This window comes from Pogona vitticeps, chromosome 3, assembly GCF_051106095.1.
Source record: "Pogona vitticeps strain Pit_001003342236 chromosome 3, PviZW2.1, whole genome shotgun sequence".
NCBI lineage: Eukaryota > Metazoa > Chordata > Lepidosauria > Squamata > Agamidae > Pogona > Pogona vitticeps.
The window spans coordinates 181,397,604-181,421,741 of NC_135785.1; the positions used below are offsets into that span (position 1 = coordinate 181,397,604).

A 24,138-nucleotide genomic window follows, 5' to 3' on the forward strand; every position below is an offset into this window, starting at 1 on the left:
CTGTAGATGAGCATAGCTGATTTAAAGCAGCAGATGCTACTCTAAGCAGCAAGCATTGCTGAACAGAGTTTCAATGAGGAAGGTTCTGTTCGTTGTAAAAAGAAAAGAAAAAGACACATTTTGAAGGAAGGAACATGTAGGAGGTAATGTTATAATTTTTCAGAGGTCAGAGTTGAGGTACAGGCTCTAGAGCCATTATACCACTATATATATAGTGGTATAATGTGATATATATATATATATATATATATATATATATATATATATATATATATATATATATATATATATATATATATATATATATATATATATATATATATATATATATATATATATATATATATATATATATATATATATATATATATATATATATATTGTGGTATAATGGCTCTAGAGCCTGTACCTCAACTCTGACCTCTGAAAAATTATAACATTACCTCCTACATGTTCCTTCCTTCCTTCCTATATATATTGTGGTATAATGGCTCTAGATATATAGTACTTTTTTGGTATCCACAGGGGTCTGCAGTGGCAGGAGAGGGGAAGAAAGTCTGGACTCTGCAGGCATTGGTTACCAGAGTCTCTGCTTCCTTCTCCAGTAGAACTGTACCACATGATCTTCTAGGTCTTCAGGCACTGATATCTCTGGATCTTTCTCTTTTTTGCTAGTAAGGGCCATTTAGCTGGGACAACTGTAGTCATTTTATGATCGTTGCTGAGGGGAAGGTGGTCAGTAAGGATATGTGAGGGCAACAGCTTTTGTCCTTTCTGTTGTCGCTTAGTGTATAATAAAGTGTCTCCTGTGGACAAGCCAGAACACCAGGTGGTCTGGATTCTTATTCTTCTGAGGAAACTCCATAGATATAAGAGGCCCATCTCTTCAGACATATCAATACTGCATGAGTGAAATGACCACAGAGAGACAGGTCTAGTGTGCTCCCCTCCTTATGTATTAAAAAAAATATGCTTACCAGATGACTAAATATGCTTACCAGATGACTAAATCATACGCTTTTGCATATGATTTTCAAAATTGCTTAATTACATTAATCTAACAAATTAGATTATTGGATGGTGGAATAAGGAAGACAGCTTGATCTGTGGAATGAGAGTATCTCGACTAAGCTATAATGATAGGTGTTGGGCAGAGTAAAAACCTGTATAGTAGGACACCAACACTCCGTCCATAGGATCAGCATCCACTGATTCTCTTATCCATGGTCTGAATATATTAAAAATATTAAAAAGAAAATTTCCCAGATAGATTTCTAACCATGAAGTTACCAGAACTGGCCACTAGAGGGAGGCAGAGACTCTGTTATGTACAGCTTTTGCTATTAGTACTGTTCACTATAATCTGCATTTTTCAGCCTCTGTGGGGTGTGTGGAAAGGAACTGATCCCCCGCAGGTACGGGGGTCCTACTGTATTTCTCAAGAGCTAGAGAAAGTTGGCAGTTCAGCAGCAATGAAGCCTTGTTTCTGCCGCCAGTTCTTGAGTTCCAGAGTCTGTATGTGTCTTCTTCTCCTTCCTCCTCCTCCTCCTCCTCCTCCTCCTCCTCCTCCTTCAAACTTTAAGCAGCATTTTAGTAAAATTGTATTTTTAAAAATGGAGGGGTTCTTTCAAAGCTTTAGAAAAAATGTGATTTTGCTAAATAACGAAAAGTTTAAAGGTGTTTTCAGATTTTTACAGATGCTAAGGTTTTTTGGGGGTGTTATTAAAAGACCTTCAACCATACCTCAGATGTAAATGAAAGCATGACTAGAACATGCCCATTTGAATGTCTGCTGGAATGAAAATGTTGAATGGGCACAATCAAACCAGATTGTCATTATTATTCTTCCTCTTTGAACAGAGCGTGGATCACACTTCTTGCAAACCTCATCATATTGAGGTGGGGCTAAGATGAGCATAACCAGTGACGAAGTGAATTTCTTGGTGTATCGCTATCTCCAGGAGTCAGGTAATTTGTTTTTCTATAAGTACACAATATGTCATTGAGATACATTGTTTTTACAATGCTGTTTTCTTGGCACTTGCCAAGCTACATGGCATATTCGAAAGTCTTAGGGAATCCTCCATTCATCCAAGACAAGTACACACAACCCTTATGTTATGGGTTATAAAAAGCAACTCGCCTTTTGTAACATCAAGCATTGTTACCGTTGTTACAGTTTTTTCTTGGTTCTAAAAGACATACTATTCTGTACTTTTTGTTCCTTTCAAGAAAATGCTTAAGGTTCCTAACAATATTTCCTTGAAAAGCCATCTGAATACAGTCCTAATAATGCAAACACACAATCAGTAAATAACTGGAAAATGCAATTAGTGTAGCACCGTAGAGGGGCCATAAGGATGGAAATATTCTGCTATTGACCGAAAGCCATATCAAAGAGCTGACAAAACACGTGTGAGGAGGGGACAGCAGGGTACCATAAAACAGAAGGCCAGGTCCCCCCAATGTAGATGGTGATAGTATTCTAGATAACAGGATGGAGATTATTTATGCCATTGTTGATGGTCGCAAAGTTCTCCTCTGCACTACAGGTGCCTCTGGGGACTGCGGGAACTTTGTATCCTATGCATCCAGCGTGTCTCCCAGCATGCCGAAAGAAGTTCCCCAATTCCTCCGGAAAGTTAGGCCTGTAGAAGTTTGCCCAGGACCTGAGGTGGGGATTGCAATGTTATGTCTTCCCCCTTAGTAAAATGGACCTCTCTCCTCTCAGACTCTGATGCCTGGATGTGTGAGCTGTGCCATTAGTGCACGACATCTGCCAGAATGTTATTGGCAGTTTGTGCGTGTGTGCATGAAACCATGCAAGTCACAGGGCAAAAGTGCCATTAATTAACACGGTGCCTGTTGTGCAACTGAACATGCAGGCAGGAATGCAACTAGCACCTTGCTAATTAGCAGCAATTTGCTGTAGTGACCTATTTCATGTACACATGTGTAAAATGCCAGTAGGATTCTAACTTCTGAATACAGAACTTGGAGCATAAAGCATTCTAGCTTCTGAGTGTAAACGCTTTGCACTTTTCAATACTAGTTTATTTTGCATTAGCCAGACTAAGCTGATATTAGCACCAGCACCCTCAGGGAGCTGTGTTGGTCCTAGCAGTGTGATGTCTTTTATCAGTCTCCCTCAGAATACATTTCATACTTAAGCTCAGTGGTAACATATATACTTTGGATGCCAAATATACAAGGTTCAGTACCTGGTCTCTCTAGATGAAACTAGAAGAGAATTCTGTCTGAAGTCCTGGCATAGCTACTGCTATTCAGTGTGATCAAGTAAGGTGGATCACTTGCCTAACTCAATGGAAAGCAGTTTCCATATTTTTATGCAGCTATAGCAAAACAAAAAATTCTCCTTCTCTAGAATGTGAATATTTTGAATGAAACATGTGGGAGAGTCAGCCGTTGTTTCTGAGCTGCGTCTTTCCAGAAGATAGTTGTTCTATTTGTGCATGTTTTTAAGAAATATTCAGCATTTAAATGGCATAACCCTACTATGTACCAGAGTATAATGTATTTACAGAGAAGGAAGGTTTACTGTTTTGGCAGCTGAAAAAGCTTTGGAGAACACCTGTGGAAAATTTCAGTTTTTGAAAAGTCTTGCTAGTTAATTACCTTGTATCAACACTCATGGCTTATTCACTGTTATAGGGGGTTGTTATGACCAAGTGCAGGGGAGAGTTTAGAGAAAAATCAGCTAAGTATAATTTTCCTTCCCAGAAAATGAACTGGTATACTGTCTCTATTATGTCTTTTAACCTTCTTGTTCACACTTCCAAGAAGAACCTGAAAAATAATTTTCACCTGTTTGGCTGAAAGATCTCATTTTGCATCTTGAGTGTGTATGTAGATCTTAGATATGCAAGCGTGTTTAAAATAACTACTAGAAACTGTGGTGCTTTTACCTTTTAATGTCACATTTTTGCAATGCATAAAAGAAGATTACATTATATTTTATTTTATTTACTTTCAGAAGTATCTTCCTAGTATAAACATTTATCTTCTCCATTTGACAGATGGCTAAATTTTGAGTAGTTCTAAATTCTTGGCAGATACTGTCAGGGTCAGCTATCTAACTAATGGGCTGTAATTTAGATTCATAGTGACGTAGATTTGCTTCTGTAAAATTTAGTAGAGAATCATGTGTACTGTAATTTTAGCAGCTGTATAAAGCACAGAAACAGCATCATTTCTCATTAGTTCCCAGGAGCTAAGCAATGGCTTGTGGTATGGTATACATTTCTTGAAACTTTGGAAATAATTACTTAACTTCCACAACAATTCCTAAAAAACATATGTATTCATTTATTAAACTAATAAGCTGGCAAATAGCTCGGGGTAGTTTACAATTATAAAACCCTTGAACAGTTGATACAATAACCAAAACAGTGGGAAAGCCAATTGCAATATTAAAATGTTAAATATCAAGTTCCTAGCCAAATGGAGATAAAAATAAGTACAGTAGCAAGAATCCAGCTGGTGATTTGTGCCTGCAAAAGTGAAAAGTAAGTTGTGGTAGTCAATTGCTGCTACTTAACAAGATGAGGTGGGTTTCCAGCCATGCTTCTGATCACATGATCAGAAGGATGCCCAAGAATGCAACCAACATGTTGTTAATTAACGGCAGTTTTTGTCAACATGACTCTATTTGCATAAACATAAATTGCTCCTTGGATTTTGGCCATTTAATATTACATTCCTGCGGGAGGAGGAAGGTTGGGAAATTGTATCAGAGTGCTGCCAGACAGACCCCTTTGGGGAGGACATGACACGGATAAGAAGCTACTGCAGAGAAGCCTCTTTTCCTTTGGAGCATTTTTTTCTCTACTAGCAGCATCCAGAGAAGGGCCTTCAAGGATGATTTTATTAACTGGGTAGAAATATATGGGAGAAAGTGCTCCCTCAATTACTCTCAGGTATTCATTTACAGCTTTGAAGTTGAACATTACCATTTTTAAATGAACCAGAAATCTGACTCGTAACAGTGTGCTTGATGCAACACTGGATTTAATGTATTTGGGATGGTCAGTCCCAGTGGGCAGCCTTGCTGGTCACTTCTGCACCGACTGGAGTTTCTGAACTTTTTTCAAAGATCTCAGAGATAATACAGTGGTGCCTCGCTTAATGAGTGCACCGTATAGCGATGTTTCCATATAGCGATCCCTTTTTCGGGATCACTATACGGAAACATACCCGATCTTCGCAATGGGGAAAACCCGCATTGCGAAGATCGGGTATTGCGGCGGCCATTTTGGAGCCGCCGAATAGCTGATCGGCGGTTCCAAAATGGCCGCCAGAAGCCTGGAAATGGCTGCCGGCAGCTGTTTTCGCGCCCTGCCCTCGCTTAGCGAAGGCGCGAAAATGGCTGCCGGCACCTGGAATCCTCGCTGAACGGGTAAGTAACGAAGGTATTGGAACGCATTAAACGAAGTTTAATACGTTCCAATACCTTTCCCCTACCCGTTTAGCGATGATTCCGTATAGCAAGGGTTAATCAGGAACGGATTAATCTCGCTATACGGGGCACCACTGTACATTGCAGTAATCCATGATGGAGATTGCTAGGGCATGGAAAACTGCAGCTAAGCTGCCTCTGTCAGGCTTGGCTTGCAGATGGTCTGTTAAAAGAAGGTGATAAAAGTTGTACCACACCTCCAGCTACCTAGGCATCATATCACAAAATTAGAGCTTTGTGGAGGATAAACCTTTCCTCCACAGGTGAGTGCACCCCATTAAGAATGAGAGAGCACCACTTTAACTAGCTAGATATACTATTCAGAACCAGCACCTCTGCCTTGTCTAGACTGAGTCTCAGAGTGCAAGTACACAGCAAGAGAAATGTGAATTAACTCACATTCTCTCTCTGTGAAGTTGCACCGGGGCATTTGGTTCTCTCTTTGATATAAGTAGTCACACAAGCAAAGAAGGAAAAAAGCTTTCTAATTGCAGTTTTATTTGAAGTGTCTGTAGGTGGTGCAGTTAAAAGAAACTGCCTTAAGAAGGCTTTCCTTCCTCAATCACTCATTTCTGTATCTGACAAGTAGAGTTCTTTAAGCTGTTAATAAATATATAAACAGGACTGCCCACTCAGGAGATGCTTTTAAAAAGAAAGTAAAGAAGTGTCTTGAGACAGGAGAGGCTTTGCAGAGACAGATGAGTGCTGGCTTTGCATAAACTCCTTGTCCTCCCTCGAGAGGCAATAGTCAAGGCAGAAGGGGCTTTAACAAAGCAACTCTTTGTGCGTATTTGTATGTGTGCTCACTTGGTCTTTCCTTTCTGCATCAGTTCAAAGCAATCACCCAAAACCTAAGCAAAAAGATTTCATTTTTAAACAGGAGAAGTATCTGTGATGATGAAGAAAAACTACGGATTGGAGGTATGGACCCCCAGATTGATTCAGATGCACAACACTGCTGCGAATTGAGGTGGGCTCATTCACATTTTGAATGGGGGAAAATGTGAATGAGCCCACCCCAAACCCTTAGTATTTCCTGCATTTTTCCCATGTAGTTAGGCTCTCCGTTTATGGCCCTGTCTTAATTACTGAGTCCAAACAATGCTTTAGCATAACTGTTATTTCACCTGTGTTTGACAGAAAGGGGTTATAGAGTTGAGCATCACCTGCTTTGTGGTACCCTCTCTTTCCCTCCTTCCAGACCAACCTTGCCATTCCTTTTGGCATACATCTGATTGCTAATCAACACTTCAGTGAATCCCACAGATGCAGTATGTGGGCCTGCCAAGCAACTGACCTACCATTCTTGAGGCCATCACAGGAACAAACATGATGAGTGTTCTAGGATGCTCTATGGCACTTGCATTAGAACTTTTTGGATTAGTTGCTGCAATCTAAACAATGCACAGCTGTTTGTTTGTGGATTTTTTTTAAAAAAATGACAATCATCTGTTATGTTCCTCTGAGATTTTTGGTGCCACAAGAAATAGGCCAACACAGAGCTGACTGGGCTACTTTGATCACTGTATACTGGTGTGAATTTGCAAACATGTTGTTTTGCTGTAGGAGTGGGTGTGTTGATCTGTTGCGTGTGGTAATGTGTATACAGACAAAGTGACGTGGGTGTCTACCTTACTTCTCAGCCCCTCCTTCACTGTATATTTTTGGCATTTGATTTTCCAGACCTCATTCAGGAAACAATGTGGGATTTTGTCTGTAACAAATAAGATATTTTCACTCTTGTCATCAGTTGCAAAACATAGCTCAGTGGTTTAGGCATCTGTCTGTGGAGACAGAAATTGGGAGTTATATTCCCCACTGTGTCTCCTTGACAGGGGCTGGATTCAGTGATCCATAGGGATCCTTCAAGCTCTGCACTCTTCAGTCCATGCTTTACCATTCTAATCGTCCTTCTTGGCCTGGCCATTGTAGTGAGGATGGACGACAGTTAAGGCTAATGAGGGAGAGACCACAGTGCTGATTATGCACTGCTGTAGGTTCCTACTTCTTTAAACATGGTTGCACTGAAGCGATGGGGCTGAGGCTTTTAACAGGCTGCTAGTTCATGAGGTTATTGTGAACACTGGCTACTCCACTCCCAGATATGTACCTTCTTGTTTTCCCAAGGTCATTTCCAACCCTTCCCCTCAGCCCTTCCACTCTCTTGTGCGTGTGCGCACAGTAGCTTATTTGGAAGCAAGCAGGCTTGTCTGATGTCAGTGGTGGCCTGTTACAGAGCCGTCAGCAGATAAGTGCCCTCACTTTCAAGAAGCACAGGAAGGAGCTAGGGCAGCTACCACTTCTCCTGTGTGCTCGCAAACAGCATTACCCAAGGGCAGCAGTGATGTGGTCGGTCACTGCTGCTGAATAGACTGACATGGAAATGGGAGGAAGAGGCTGGCAAGTGTACTTTTTTGAGATAGTTGCTGTCAATGGGCTCGAGCCTTGGGGTATCATTTCAGTATCATTGCTGGAGCCCCAGTATGACAGGTGGTGATTTCATGACTATTTATAAATTGGGAGCATGTCCACATTTGTGAGCAAATGAAATGGACAGCTGTGATACTGGCATTAAAAGTAGTACTGTACACTGATTTAGTATATTTTGGGGGGGGCAACCCCAGACATGTTTTGGGGTAGTTGCAACATTAATATTATTTTTTTAAAATTTTAAATTTTAATTTAATTTAAAAAATTAAGAATAGGTTAAAAAAAACCAAATACAAATATGGATTAGTTGCCTGAATATTCCCATTTATTTACATGCTGATTATTAACATTGACTTACTGCAGTGGCATCATTTGCAGTAGCAAATTGCCATTAGTGAATGAGTCTTTTAGCTTCCTCATTGCTCACCACTTGATGCACGAAAATGAATATGTACAAGTGGTGACTCCAGGGATTGCATTGACCTTTCACTTCCAAAGCCATCAGAGCAGGAAGTAGAATAACTTTCTTACATACATAGAGAACTGTCAGTCCTAGATTCATCGTTGAGGCAGCTTTTTGTCCGTGGCGGTGGTGGCGGCCCCATGCTGTAGGATGTGATGGGAGCCCTGTTGGGAATGGTTTCTCCCTCCCATGAACTTATGTGCCATCATGGAAGTTTTCCCCACAGCCAAATTGGCCAGTGGTGGGGAGAAGTTCGCAGGCGGCCCGAGAAGGAGAAGTTTTCAATCCAGTTTGCTTGGAAGGTATATAAAAACCTTGCAACGAGCTCCAGAGCTTATGTTGCATTCAAAGCTTCTCCTGCCTAGTTCTCCCCAGGCATTTAAAGATGTAGTTATGGCAATGAAGGACTGTATTTTTTTTTTCCTAATATTTTGCTGCTTCTCACAATGGTCTTTGGGAACGTCTTTTGAAGCATGAAGATGGATCCAGGAGGTAGAAGGAAGGACCTGTAGGTGCAGGATCCTCCCAGGTGCAGCCTCTTCATGGGGCTGAAAGATCACGTGCACATTGGGGCCAGGGCTATTGAGTGCTTCAATTCAAATTATCATGACCACAGTTGTGTGTTTTACGACACTGGGACACCATCTATCAGTGAATGTCCTATGGGTGAAAACGTATCTCCCTTCCTACTGAACTGAATAATTGTGGGTGGCATTCATGCAGCACATTTTCCTTTTTTAATTTTGTTCCTTTTCTCCTCCTTTCACAGAAAGCATGCCGTAGCCTGTGCACTTCTTTTCCCCCCCTATAACCTGCTTGGGCTCTGCCAATCTATTTTCCCCCCTTTCTCTTAGAACTGCTTCCTGTTAAGTGCTTGCCACTCTCTAGGTGATGATTGCTTCATAAAGTAAGCCATTCCATATGTACTGGATTGCTTTCCACTGCTTTTCTCTGCATTACTGCCATACATTGCGGGTGACAACAGAACACCCCATGGGGACTGATTATTCAGCAAGGCTGTAAACCTAAATCTGTTCACTGCATGGAATAGCTGCCATGTAGAAGCCATTGTAAGTAGGCTTCCTTCTGTGATAGTATCTTGAGAGGCAGTCCTCAGTTATACTGTACTTTAAAAAAAATCTTGGAAAGGCCCATTGTGACAAAGACGGTTGTAAACCCCCCGGTATACACACAATATTTAGCATGGGATATCCAACTGACTAACATTATGATGTCTCAATTTACTTTTTTGTATATTAGAGTACAAAGTTCACATTTGTTCACTGTGAAGGGAGCAGATAGGCAGAATTAGCTGCATACCTTTTAAAAGCCTTTGAAATGCTACTAGTCACCAGTTCCCTACTGTCTTAAAGATACATGATAAATTTTACATGCACTTAAACACCCACACTTCATGTTTGTGTTTTGTAATCAGCCACTTCCTGCTTAGGAAAGTGAAAGCAACCACAGATAATTTAAATGAAGTTTTGTCGTGTTTTCAGTATGCTAACATGTAAAATAATTCATTTCGTTTAGTCGTTTAGTCATGTCCGACTCTTCGTGACCCCATGGACCAGAGCACGCCAGGCCCTCCTATCTTCCACTGCCTCCCGGAGTTGTGTCAAATTCATGTTGGTTACTTCGCAGACACTGTCCAGCCATCTCATCCTCGGTCGTCCCCTTCTCCTCTTGCCTTCACACTTTCCTAACATCAAGGTTTTTTCCAAGGAGTCTTTTCTTCTCATGAGATGGCCAAAGTACTGGAGCCTCAGCTTCAGAATCTGTCCTTCCAGTGAACACTCAGGGTTGATTTCCTTTAGAATTGATAGGTTTGTTCTCCTTGCAGTCCAGGGGATTCTCAAGAGCCTCCTCCAGCACCACAATTCAAAGGCATCAATTCTTCGGCGGTCTGCTTTCTTTATGGTCCAGCTCTCACTTGCATACATCACTACAGGAAAAACCATAGCTTTGACTATTCGGACTTTTGTTGGCAATGTGATGTCTCTGCTTTTTAAGATGCTGTCCAGATTTGTCATCGCTTTCCTCCCAAGAAGCAGGCGTCTTTTAATTTCGTGGCTGCTGTCTCCATCTGCAGTGATCATGGAGCCCAGGAAAATAAAATCTGTCACTTCCTCCATGTCTTCCCCTTCTATTTCCCAGGAGGTGATGGGACCAGTGGCCATGATCTTAGTTTTTTATGATGTTGAGTTTCAGACCGTTTTTTGCACTCTCCTCTTTCACTCTCATTACAAGGTTCTTTAATTCCTCCTCACTTTCTCCCATCAGAGTGGTATCATCTGCATATCTGAGGTTGTTGATATTTCTTCCGGCAATCTTAATTCTAGTTTGGGATTCATCCAGTCCAGCCTTCCGCATGATGTATTCTGTATACAAGTTAAATAAACTGGGGGACAATATACAGCCTTGTCGTACTCCTTTCCCAATTTTGAACCAATCAGTTGTTCCATGTCCAGTTCTAACTGTTGCGTCCTGTCCCACATATAGGTTTCGCAGGAGATAGATAAGGTGGTCAGGCACTCCCATTTCTTTAAGAACTTGCCATAGTTTGCTGTGGTCCACACAGTCAAAGGCTTTTGCATAGTCAATGAAGCAGAAGTAGATATCTTTCTAGAACTCTCTGGCTTTCTCCATAATCCAGCGCAAGTTAGCAATTTGGTCTCTAGTTCCTCTGCCTCTTCGGAATCCAGCTTGTACTTCTGGGAGTTCTCGGTCCACATACTGCTGAAGCCTACCTTGCAGGATTTTGAGCATAACCTTGCTAGCGTGTGAAATGAGTGCAATTGTGCGGTAGTTGGAGCATTCTTTGGCACTGCCTTTCTTTGGGATTGGGATGTAGACTGATCTTTTCCAATCCTCTGGCCACTGTTGGGTTTTCCAAACTTGCTGGCATATTGAATGTAGCACCTTAACAGCATCATCTTTCAAGATTTTAAATAGTTCAACTGGAATGCCATCACCTCCACTGGCCTTGTTGTTAGCAAAGGCTTTCTAAGGCCCACTTGACTTCACTCTCCAGGATGTCTGGCTCAAGGTCAGCAACTACATTGTCTGGGTTGTCCGGGATATCCAAATCATTCTGATATAATTCCTCTGTGTATTCTTGCCACCTCTTCTTGACGTCTTCTGCTTCTGTTAGGTCCCTCCCATTTTTGTCCTTTATCATGTTCATCTTTGTGCAAAATGTTCCTCTAATACCTCCAATTTTCCTGAACAGATCTCTGGTTTTTCTTTTTTCTTTTTTTTTTGGTAAAACCCTGAAAGAGTGAGTGTGGTATAGAAGTGTTAGACTGGGAATCAAACGATCTAGGTTCAAATGACCACTTAACCATGAAACTCAATGGGGGACCTTGTCAGCTTCATCAGCTTCACAAAGTTGTTGTCCAAACAAATTAGGCAGATCAACAGCCATGTGTGGTTCCCTGTGCTTACTAAAGAAAGGTAGGATGTCAATTTAACTGTCAAATAAAATAGGGTTCTTCTTTGTGGTGTCTTGATTCAAATCTATGGGTTCCTTCCGCGCCTCCGCAGACATCGTTGGAACATACCAGAGCCTAAAAACTCTGTTAAACCCTTCCACCACACATGCTCCCCACCTTATAGTCAATCCTCAGTAGGAATAAGGTTTATATTCAAAGCCTTTCCAGAATCCAATTTGCCTTGACCAGTCAGGTTCTCCCATCTCTCTCTATATATATAATCCCCATTTCAGTGAGTTTAGATCAGCCAAGGAAAAATAATCCCCTCGATGCAACAGGAAAAGAAAAGTTGACAATCACAAATTGAGCTGGTTCCACCTTCACTTTCTCTTCTGTTGAAGTCCCCACTTATTCTTCTAACGTCTTGGTGCCTCCTTCACCATAAACTTCATGGTATCGGAATTAGCAACACAGATACCACTTTTTTCCCCTTTCACTATACTGTGACTATTATCAACTCTTCCCAGTGAAAGAATGGCTCCCCACAGTGGAGTGAGGAGTGATTGTCCCATAGCAGACTTAAAATCCATTTTGGGACTTTTGGTGACTCTCGAGTAGATTGCCATCAAGGGATGGTGTGGGCTGCCAAGGGTGCAAGACATAGGGAAACTCCCATGATGGTGAAGAGTAACTTGCTCATGCAATGTTGGTTTGTACCATCCTGAAATCTTGGTTTGCTTTGTGATTCCATATCAACATCCCAACCATGCATAATGTGTCCCACTTATCTTTTATGCCCAAACCTTTGTTTCTTTCTCCAGAACTCTCAGTAATCATCAAAGAAACAGGAAGAAAAACATGCTTGGGAGAAGGAGGTGGGATGATTAAAGGCCACAGGAACCTACTGTCACTCTTAAACTTCTAAACATGATTAACTGATATGGCAGCATTGTTATCTGCACTAGCCAATTTTTGTATGATTCAATTTCCTGTTGTATGTAGACAAAGAATCTGAATTCTCTCTCTCTCTCTCTCTCTCTCTCTCTCTCTCTCTCTCTCTCAACTTTCCTTTTTCCTCTTCTCATCTCCTGTTAGAATAGTTACCGGTATACCTGCATGTGAGATTCATGTGGTAATGAGACTGTGGGTGTAGAAGTGCCTTTCTTGTTCTGCAAGAGAACATTGTTCTCCTGCGTGGGTGCTGCATTGCGATTGTTCCTTTTTTTGGTTTTGTTTTGCAGAGAAATACAACCTATGTACTGAAAAAAGAGTTTAGACATCAAACAGTTGTTCCCCTGCCCACACCTTCGTAAAAGACACAAGTCATTTTGCTTAACGTTGATTCTACTTCCCCTCACTCCCGCCCCCCGAGTCCATATTCTTCAGAAAATAACCTTGCAAAAGAAATGTAAGGGACAGACTATTGCAGTTCTCTGAAACCTTGACTTAATCAAGTAAATGGATCTTCTTGGTTCAGCTGGCACAGGTTTGAGCAGTTTTGTATTTAGGATATGTGTCACACTGCAGAGTGTTTAGCTTTCATATCATGGCTTCCCTTGCTTCCAGGTTTCTCCCATTCAGCTTTTACATTTGGAATAGAGAGTCATATTAGCCAGTCCAACATCAATGGAACACTAGTGCCACCTGCTGCCCTCATCTCCATACTTCAGAAAGGCCTGCAGTATGTGGAAGCAGAGATAAGCATCAATGAGGTAAGTAGCATCACTGCCTTCTATGGAAACATACATCACCTATGGGTATATTAATTGTCAAGTTGATTCTGACTTATGACTTATCACCCTTTCCTGGGTTTTCTAAGTAGAGTATATTAGTTGGCTGGATAGCTCACAGGTTTAGGTACCCAGCTGGCGAGCCAGAGGTTGAGAGTTTGATTCCCAGCTAATTCCCTTATAAAAAGAGCCAGCCTATGCAGCCTTGGGCAACCGGGGCACAGTCCTAGGGTACCCCCAGAAGAAGGGAATGGGAAATCAGTTCTGTGTATTCTCTACCTAGAAAGCCCTGCAAAAAGTTGGCGTAAGTCAAAATCGACTAGACAGCATGTAATTAATATTAATTAAGGTTATAATAGACACAAAGCATTGCTTCTGTTCGGGTTGACTCTAACCCTTAAGGACAATAGAACGTTAAAATAGCTATGGGTTAGTCCCCACACTATTGTCCTCCTTTTCCTTCATGGTTCCAAATCTCTCAAATATATCTTTATTATTCTATGCATTATTCTATATATTCTATACATCTATTGCATCTTTGGATAATTTCAATACAGAATTTCTGGTATAACTTGCAAGAACCAATCAAATTATTGCAGAATTTTATATTTTATTTTTCATAGTACATTTCGGAGTCATATGCAACAATCTGACCACGTCTGGGCTCAAAAAATTGCCTCCTACAGACTAAGCCTATTAGATGGTGAAATATACAAGGACAATCTGCCAGCCACTCTGTTTTGAGTTAGAGGTGTTTTTTAAAAAAAATTAATGGTACTTGCTGAGATCCGATTCACATGACATTGAAGTGCAGTGACTGTCAATTTCTGAGTATGTGATGCTGTTGGATGAACCCCAGAAGAAGTCTTTTCTTAAAAAAATAAATTCCATACATGTACAGTATTGCATAAATGTAACCCTTCAGAACCCTAATGTCATCTGAACATGTGAAAAAGATTATCATGTGGTCTCAGGAACCCTTTGCATTCTAAATGTTTATCACCTTTCTTCAAACTGTCTTCTACATCAAATGAATGTCTTTTGAAATTTAGGACAAGGCCCTCACGGTCTTCATAAACAATACAAATTGTAGAAACAGGTGATATTCTTTTTTTTCTTAACTTTGAAATTTAGGAGTTGTTCTGAAAGGCTTAAAAGTGAGCTTGTTTACATTAAGATTACTTCATTGAACTGCTGGATGCAGATTAACCCTAGAAGATTAACTCTTGTGTCTTGTTCCCTCACCAACAGCAGGAATAAAAATCATGCAAAATGGGGCTTCTCTTTGTTACTTCCTCTTCCTTGTTGTTCCTCTTCCCTTTGTTTTCCTTCCCCCTCTCTTTCTTTCCCTGCCTCCCCCACACACACCAAGAAACCAAGGGATTTAGAGAGAAAGGGATTTGAGAGGATGCAAAATGATTACAGGTTTTGAAGGAAATAATGATTAAAAAGTTGTGCCAATGCATTGTAGCTGGACAGCTGGATATAAAGGAAGTAAAAAAAAGTTCCCCAAAAATAGCAGATTACAGCATTGTTGACTTTCAGTAGTCATGGTTGCTTCCACCAGTAGATGTTGTCAGGGAGCCACCTCATGGTCTATTGAATGACTTAGGGAGGGCTAAGCGAAAGACGTGGGACAAACCCTTGCTTCCTTTAACAACGGAACTTCTTTAGGAAACCTGTGTAACTTTCCTTTAGGAAGTCTACACAATGGAAACATCTTTATGATTTGTTTGAAACATCTAACATTTTAAAGGCTCGATTTTAGACCACTGGATGGAACCTGATGTTTCGAGGAGATCGGCGTTGAGTTTTTTTTCTCTATTCCGTTTGCAAGCAAAGGCTTGCATCGAGCAGCCCATATTACCGGTATTGCTGATTGTACTTGTCAAATGTAATTGACATTAGTGGTTGAGGTCAGTGAAACTGAAAGCATGATTTCCTTCTTGCCAGAGGTGACCCTTTGCCTATTTGGAAATGTTGCTGTCAGGTTGCATGGCCACAAATCCATTTCTAAATGCCATTTGTTTTTGTGTCTGTTGTTTATTTGTTTTTTAAATCGATCCTGCTTCTTTATGTACAAACAAGTGACAGGTAAACTCTTGGGTGAAAATAAATTTTCATGGCATTGGAAGCTTTCCAGTTTTATATGAAACTTTTCACTTAGAAATGCATTATCAAAATTTTTCAATGTGGGTTTTGTATATGAAAATACTGTGCATGCTGTTTGCTTTTATAAACAGAGAGAAAAAGATAATGATGACAATAAACTAGAAAAAAGTGATAATTGTGCCAGAGCACATCAGATTCAGAGCTGTGATAGAACTGGAAGAACTAAGACTGAGATCAGGACCCAAACATTTTTGTTGGGCCAACTCTGAATTTTCTTGATTTTTCAAGGACTACTAGTATTTACCTGCCAGAGTAAATAAGGCTTTGTTGGTTGGAACCAACATGGCCTGCTCTTCATAACCCGCTGTCAAGTTTTGCATGGCACTTTGCAGATAAAGTTGCTTGGATCTGCTCCAACTTTCATGCTATAACCAACACAGATCCTGCTGGTATACTTTTGACCCCTGTTTGTCCTTTAAGAATAGATTTTTTTGCAGTTTGTGGTGTCTGAGGATATGAACAGGATTGTTGGAGAGGTGCTTCACCCTGTCCCTTCCTGGCTTATAAAGGCAGCCAGATGAGAATGGCTGCGTGGGTGAGGGGAGTGGTGAGTGCCTACTTGCAGCAAGGTGGTGTACCAGCATGCCTAAAGAAGACAATAGTAAGACCTTTATTTAAAAAATCCTCCTTGACACCCCCCCACACACTGTATTTGACAATTATTGGCCAGTCTCCAGTACTGACCTTTTTTGGAGCATGTGGTGGCATCTCAGCTCCAGAGATGATGGATGGTCTAGATCCATTTCAACCTGGCTTCAGGCTGGTTACAGAACAGAGAAGCTTTGGCCACCTCATTAAATGATTTACACCAGGAATGGGACAAGGGGGAGAATGTCCCTGTTGGTTCTGATGGACCTCTCATTGGCTTTCAATGCCATCAAACATGGAATCCCTCTGGGATGCCTTTCTGGGATATGTCATGGAGGTCCTGTTTTATGGTAGTAGTGATACTTCCTGGATGGCTGAACTCAGAAGGTAGGATGGGGAAATCCTGTTTAGTGTTGTGACTACTGGCCTGTGGTACCTCTCAGGGTTCATGCCTGTCCCCCACCCCATGCTGTTCAGCATCTACAAGAAACTGCTGGGAGAGGTTGTCCAGAGTTTTTGGGGTTCAGTGTCATCAATATAATGATGTCACAGAACTCTTAACCTCTCCTTTCCATCTGATTCCAAGGAAGCTGTTCTGTGCGTAGGCAGTAATGGATGGGATGAGGGCTAACAAACTGTTTGTGGTTGCTCTGGGTGGGTGTTGGGACACTGGAAAATCAGGGTTCTGGTGCACATGGGGACTCTTCTCCCTAGCCACCCACCCCACCCCACCCCACCCTTGACTAGAAGCTCCACACTTCAAGCTGTCAACCTCAGGAGATGACCAGACCTAGAGGCAGAACTAGAGTGTTTTCACTTGTTGTATGCTTATGTGCAAGCTAATTCCTGTGTAAAGTTTTATAAAGAATCTATTCATAATAGATTTGACTTGGAACTGTGTACCTACAGATTTTCATCAAAAGGTTTGTGCAAAAATCAACAAGAGAAGTCTTATTTAATGGCCACAAAAGCTGTTGTTTCTGAAAGTCTAGGAGCTGAAAAGGATGTCACCCCTTCACAGAATTTGTCCTCTGCACTCTTTGCATATGATGTGTTCCAGATGAGGCTTTATCCTAAGTAAACATGCAAGGCAATTAAGGTTAATTATTAAGCTGGGATTATTCTTAGATGAAGAGAAATTCTGCTGTTAGAAATGTTCACATTTTTTGAACCGGTTGACACATTTCTTGTATTATAATATCATTTGCCGAAATGGCCTTTTTTTAAAAAATATTTTTTTGCATTGTGTGGCTGCAGCGTTCCCCACAGTACGAACTGTACCCTTTCATTATCAGTTATATCACAGGGGAAATATGCAGTTTATTCCTGAAACTCTGCCTACTGTAGACACTGGGGGCGCTCATGAGCACAGGAGGCAAAGGAGTGTTTACTCAGCAACTGCACAAGTGGAACCAGCTTGGCTATTTTGACTTGCCCTGGCCAAGATTTTGTTATTTCAGCATTGTCTCCTGCATGTGAAAAAATTTTTAGTGGTAAATGAAACATCTGTTTACCTTTCAATCATCATCATCATGGGCTGTCAAGTCAATTCTGACTTAAGGCAGTTATTTTTCAGGGTTTTCCAGGGTGGACAACACTCAGAAGTGGTTTACCATTCCCAGAGGGAATGCCCTGGGACTGTGCAGCTTGCCCAAGGCCACACGGGATGGCTGTACTCACAGGAAGCACAGTGAGGAATTGAACTCCTAACCTCTGGCTCCGTAGCCAGATACCTAAACCACTGAGCTATCCAGCCAGCATGTTTTTGTTGTTGTTGTTGTTGTTGTTTGCCTTGTAGATAATCTCAGTGCAAAAGGAAGAGGTCACTGGCCGTTCCATTCCCAATCATCAGAGCAGTGCTGACAATGAAACACGCCATTCGGACAGCTCCACAGAGCCCAGCAGTTAGGGGTCCGAAGATATGCAGTGTGCCAGCAAAGTGTGGCCGCCCTCAAGGATTGCCCGTGGTCTGGTTGTCCAGTGAGGGAGCAGCAAAACACAAAGCTTTGCTCTGAACCATGGGGACACTTTTAATTACAGTAGTTTGTAACCTTGTAGGCATGAAGTTGAACTGGAGTGAATGAAGTTTCCAAATACTGCCCTTGTAACAGCAGAGCCAAAGAGGTGTATTGTTTTTGTCAAAACCCTACTTCTGACAGTACTTAGTGCACCCTCAAGCTATTTTTCCCCAGGATCCAGATGTGTACACCCTGACCTTTCCTTCACACTTTGTTTTTCTTGTTAATTATAAACATATTTGGTCTCTGGGAGTTTAGAAGAATGGTAACACTCTTTCCTTCCAAAGAGGTGTCTTTTGCAGAATGACCATACAGATGGTTCCATCCTTTTCTCCTGTTCAGCATTCCTTTCATGCAGCTTGGACTTTTATATCTTCTTTTTTTTCTCTTTCCATTCCCCTCGTCCACCCACCCAGGATGGTACAGTATTCGATGGCAGACCTATAGAGTCCCTATCACTGATAGATGCAGTAATGCCTGATGTCGTCCAGACCCGGCAGCAGGCCTTCAGAGAGAAATTAGCTCAACAACAGGCAAGTGCAGCACCAACCACAGCCACAACAGCTGCAGCAACGACAACGACATCTACGGCAACGACAACAGCTATCCCACAGCAGAACACACCAAAGAATGGAGAAGCCACTGTGAATGGAGAGGAGAACGGGGCACATGCAATAAGTAAGCCAAAGTCATGTTTATTACGTGTTACCAAACTCTCCAGGTTTGTACAACAGCCCTGCAGAGCCTCATTTTGGCCAAGACATATATGTGCTCACCACTGACTGTTTTAGGTGGGAAACTGGTCAAAGACAGTAAAGGTTAAATACAGTGGCTTTGAAGAATTAGCCTCTGGTCCAAAGGGAGCCAAGCCCACAAGAAGAAATGACAAGAATTTAGCTCTTAACAATCCCTATCAAAATTACACAGAATACATGAATGCCCCAGCCTCATCTCACAGAATAGTCCTATGGAGAGGCCAGATGATTAGATCGACTTCTTTTGTTTTCATGCTAAAACTGATTGTCTGGAGGCTAGAAAACTGAAACACCCTGGAGTGGTCTGCATTGTTGTAAACAGAGGCACTCATCTTCTTTTTCCTATGCATTTTCTCTAGCTCCTCAGATAGGATTTGCCAAATGGGCAAAGATTAAGATCAGGGCAGGATAAATGATTTACAAGGGGCCAGATCGCTAGTCAGCCTGGCAATAGACCATATAAAGGATCAATCTTCTTCCCATGTCTCTCTCCGCCTGAACCCTTCTCCTGGTTATCCCTGCCAGGCTCTCTTTGTGCTGACGTCATTTCTGAACTGAAATCAGTGACTTACCCTCCTCAGAACCCAGGCCTTAGCCAGAGAATCTTGCTAGCCTAAGTTACTGGTCTGAATTCCTGGTTTCTGGCCCAGGACCTCTGTTAGCCTGTCCTCTCTTGGGATCCTTACCCAAGAAATTCCCTCGTGTTCTAGTTGGGAGTTCCAACGCTCTCCAGCTCCAAGACAGCGTAACAAAACTAAGGAGAGGTAATCCTTGTTTTTGCTAGTCTATCTTCTGGAAGTATTTTTCCCACACATTGATGGCTCCCCAATCTCCACCTTCTTTCTTCCTTCCTTCCTTCCTTCCTTCCTTCCTTCCTTCCTTCCTTCCTTCCTTCCTTCCTTCGCATGCATGCATGCATGCATGCATGCATGCATGCATGCATGCATGCATGTATGTATGTATGTATGTATGTATGTATGTATGTATGTGGTTTAGGGAAATATCCTTTCCCTCTGTATCCTTATAGCACCTCTGAAAACAGTCTGCTGAAGTACTGCAGACCTTTGCAGTGTAGCCTGACTCCTGAGAACCCTCTCAGCCACGTGCATTTGCTTCTTTTGAGTCTGTATTTCTCCATACCAGTTATGTACTGTATTGTTGACTCTTTGCTATAGAATGTTTTAATTCTCTTGTCTTCAGAAAAATTTCTCTTGTGAATAGCTCTCTTGAGTGTTACATTCTCAGTCCAGTTTGTATCAAGATGCACTATTGCCAGGATTCAAGAGATCCCTTATGGGTGTGTCTCTGAAATTGTGTGAGTTCATGCATGTGTTCTGAGAGCACAGCAGCTAACAAATGGCAATAGGTCTTCTAGCTTCTTTGGTCTCCTCAATGGCTGCCACCCCTGCCTTTACGTGAGTTGATTCAGCTTCCTGCTACACCAATAAGAAGTGAAAAGGAAGAGAGAACACTTTGATTTTAAAATGGCGACCTTAGGAGCTGCATTCTCCATTGAATTGGCTACCCTTGCAGCGTTTTTCCTTGACAGGAGAAGGAGAAACATTGGTACTTCATTCATAGTGCCATCTGCCAAAGAATTGCTTAGAAGTGGCTGGACCCAGAACTACAGGCTATGGTCTCGTCCTGCCACCACTGCTGTTTACAATTGGGATGTGCCACATAATAACTTCAAGCCACATCTCCATGGGTAGCGTACACTGTAATGTAGTGAGTAGAGACTTCTGGAGGTCAGGAACCATTGGACTGAAATGTCTTTGCTGCCCTGAAGGCTTCTGTGTGTCTTGACTGAGGCATGGAACTCTATTCCAATTAGTGTCTTCCAGTTTGCCAACTTTCATGTGGGTTGTCTCTTTGTCTTGTCTCTTTATCTTGGCTCTTAAGTGGGTCTACGTTGTAAAGGGTACCCTTAACAATTAACAATATTGTTTTTAAGTTGATTCAATTGTTGTTTTGCTATTGTATTGTTGTGCTCATTGTGATTTAAAATTTTGTGTTCTTCTCTGAAACTGTTTACCCTTAAAGAGCACTTAATATGTGCTTTAGTAGATTAATTAATTAAAATGTGCCAATGCCATGTGTGCCCCTTCAGCTCCTTGGTCAAAAGGTGTGATACAAACTGAAGATTGGATTGAAGTGACCGTTCAGTCCTGTACATTTCTCTCAAGCCGTAGCCTTGTATCCATTCAGTTTCTGGATCAGCTATTTCTCTTTCCTCTCCCCACAACCTGAATTCCTGCTCAGCAGTTTTATTCCCAGAAATAAGCTCCTGTACATGCTCAACTTGTTTGGGAATCATCTATGCATAAATAACATTCGGCAATATAACTATGCACTACTTTTCCCTGTGGGAACCCTTGCCACTAATTGTCAAGCTCAGAATGCATCGATGGGACAAGAAACGTGTGTGTGTGTGTGTGTGTGTGTGTGTGTGTGTGTGTTTACTTGTTATAATTAGTCCTGGCCAATCAGCATTTATATCTAGATCACCAGATAAAATGTGGCTTGTTTAAAACTGTCCTAAAATGCACAGTGTTGAATCAATAGCGTTAATCTGCAGAAGGAAAGTATACGTTGGCTCTCCACGTAAAGCAATATCATATTTTATTTGAATTAAATGTTTTTGTTCACATTATCTGTAAATAATAAATGTTTATATTGGATAGAATGTCTCTTGAGTAAAAGTACTATGCTTTGGATAGATTTTATTTTATTTTATTTTATTTTTAAAAATTAAAAAGCCATGGGAGCCATCTAGTGAAAAGTAGACCATAATCCGCTTTACTATTTGTCACAGTTGTCATCCAATGAATAATGTACCTAAATGTATGTACATCTTACAGATAATCATTCAAAACCAATGGAAATTGATGGAGATGTTGAAATTCCTCCTAACAAAGCAACAGTTCTCCGGGGCCATGAATCAGAAGTGTTCATTTGTGCCTGGAATCCAGTCAGTGATTTGCTGGCATCAGGGTAAGTGTGTGACCATTTTCCTCTTTATTGAAGTTTTCTCTTGTATCAGTACTGATAAGAAGCAGCTGTAATACAGATCTTGTGTGGCCTTCCCCATACTATTAAGACATAGTAGTAGTCGTCCAAAATTATGTAGGCACCCTTCTTCAGCTGAATGCCTCTACATGTTTTGGACTACAGCTATGATCACTTACAGATATCGGGATAGAGCAATGGACTTATTACCATCTAAGATGTAAGATGATATGCCATGATCTGCTCATTATAGGCTACTCTGATCAGCAGTAGCAATCCAGGGTCTCAGGCAAGGAATCTTTCTTGTCACCTGCCACCTGATACTGTTTTATTAAAGTGGAGATGCCAACTGTACTAGTTTGATTTTATGTTGAATGGCTAAAAATATTAATGGGGGGGGGGAATTCAGTAATATTAGGTTTTGTATCCCATGTATATGTTTTTGTACATTTTAGAAGAAAAGCAGGCTATTCTTGCTTTAATAAAGAAACAATATGTATATATATATTTAATAGATCTGGTGATTCCACTGCCAGAATATGGAATCTTAATGAAAACAGCAATGGTAGCTCTACCCAGCTAGTTTTGAGGCACTGTATAAGAGAAGGAGGACACGATGTCCCAAGCAATAAGGATGTGACATCGTTGGACTGGAACGTAAGTTTGCTTGTTTCAACACTTGGGGCAGAATCCTACAGATAACCAACATAATCAAAATGCCTCTATATTGTTAATAGTAAACAGTAAATAAATAGTCCTACCCTAATTAGTCTTCCATAGGAATACAAAATGTGTGCCTGCTCACTGGAGTAAGTAACTAGACTTGGAGTGCCAGATTTTGTGGGGAGAGAGGGTGAGCTGAGGCAATTTAAAACAAATTTAAGATGCTGCCAGAAATGATGACAACATCCTTTCTAAGACAATTGCCCGCATCCTCTTACAGAGCTCCGCTGGTGCAGCAGGAGTGATACCACTAGCAGCAGCAACAGCAGACTGGCCTTAATTAAAGACTTCTTTGGGTTTGGGGATGTGTATGACTCATCTCGTGTGCGAGTTGTGTGCATACTCAAACTGGGGGAAAAAAGATTTTAATTAGCAGCAACATTCCCTCTAATTTCTGCTAGTGCTGGGGGTTGGGGGGCTCAACACCCCCCCATACACAAATGGGGTTCCAGTGGCAACCAGAAGTAAATGGGCAGCAACATCAATCTGGCTGTGTGGGATTGATGCAGTGCGGTGTGCATGCATGCAGCTTAGAGGAAACATGTATGAGCAGCATACTGACATTTTTCTCACTGCCCTGGTGACGTTCCACAAGAGGATACTGGCCAGCAGGTATCTCTGTCATCGTATCTAAAACACCTTTGTATTGTGTAAAGCACTTTGTACATGGAACCATGTACAAAGGAGTTCAGTGAAATTTCCTGCAAGGCAGATAAAGACAATCACAATCTTGGGTATTTAAATGATGTGTTTCATTCTAAAACACGACAAACTCAGAGACAACAAGCACCATTTCTTTTTGGCATAGTGAATACAAGCCCTAGATCCCTGGCCCTCTACATGAACAAGAGTAACATTATCAGAAGGCTTGTGGTTTCCCGTCTGGCAAATCCTCTTAAGCAAAGGGATTTGACTCTCAGCCTTTCTCTGTTCCCAGGGCCTTCCCTTCTTAATAGAAACATACTTTCCTGCCCCTTGCGAAGTAATGGTTTGTTTGTTTTTACCACTCCCCTTGAAGTAAGGTCTGATTAATCTATTATTAAGCCGCACAAAAGAATAGGCTCCTGAATATAGTTAGTATGCAGCTGGAAAAGGCTTTTCAGTATCTTAAAAAAAAGAACAGCAACAGAATCTCGTTTTTGGCATAGCAAACAGCCCAGAGTTCAGTAAATATATTTGCAGATTTAAGTGAGAAGAACAGTTGGATTCTGTTTTGTTTAAGTGTGATAGGTTTTGATTTCTTTTAAAAGGCAAAAACAAATCAGTCAAGGAGATTTTAGTCTACATTCCCTAATTTGGAGTCATGCTGTCTTCTACAAGAAAACAAATAGGTTTGC

At 41.3% G+C, this 24,138-nt stretch overlaps 1 protein-coding gene across 8 annotated transcripts in view; it reads left to right on the forward strand.

Annotated features, from left to right (window-relative positions):
* TBL1X (transducin beta like 1 X-linked) overlaps positions 1-24,138 on the forward strand; it is a 195,542-nt gene that overhangs the window by 158,052 nt on the left and 13,352 nt on the right. For 6 of the 8 annotated variants that reach the window (XM_072994387.2, XM_020786717.3, XM_078390370.1 and 3 more), the window contains 5 exons: positions 1,861-1,968; positions 13,373-13,518; positions 18,731-18,992; positions 21,931-22,063; positions 22,594-22,735. In XM_072994387.2, coding sequence (XP_072850488.1) covers positions 1,911-1,968; positions 13,373-13,518; positions 18,731-18,992; positions 21,931-22,063; positions 22,594-22,735 — 741 coding nt within the window. In that variant the 5' untranslated portion in view covers positions 1,861-1,910. The remainder of the gene's footprint in view (positions 1-1,860; positions 1,969-13,372; positions 13,519-18,730; positions 18,993-21,930; positions 22,064-22,593; positions 22,736-24,138) is intronic. The other 2 variants (XM_078390371.1, XM_072994388.2) reach the window with 1 other exon arrangement.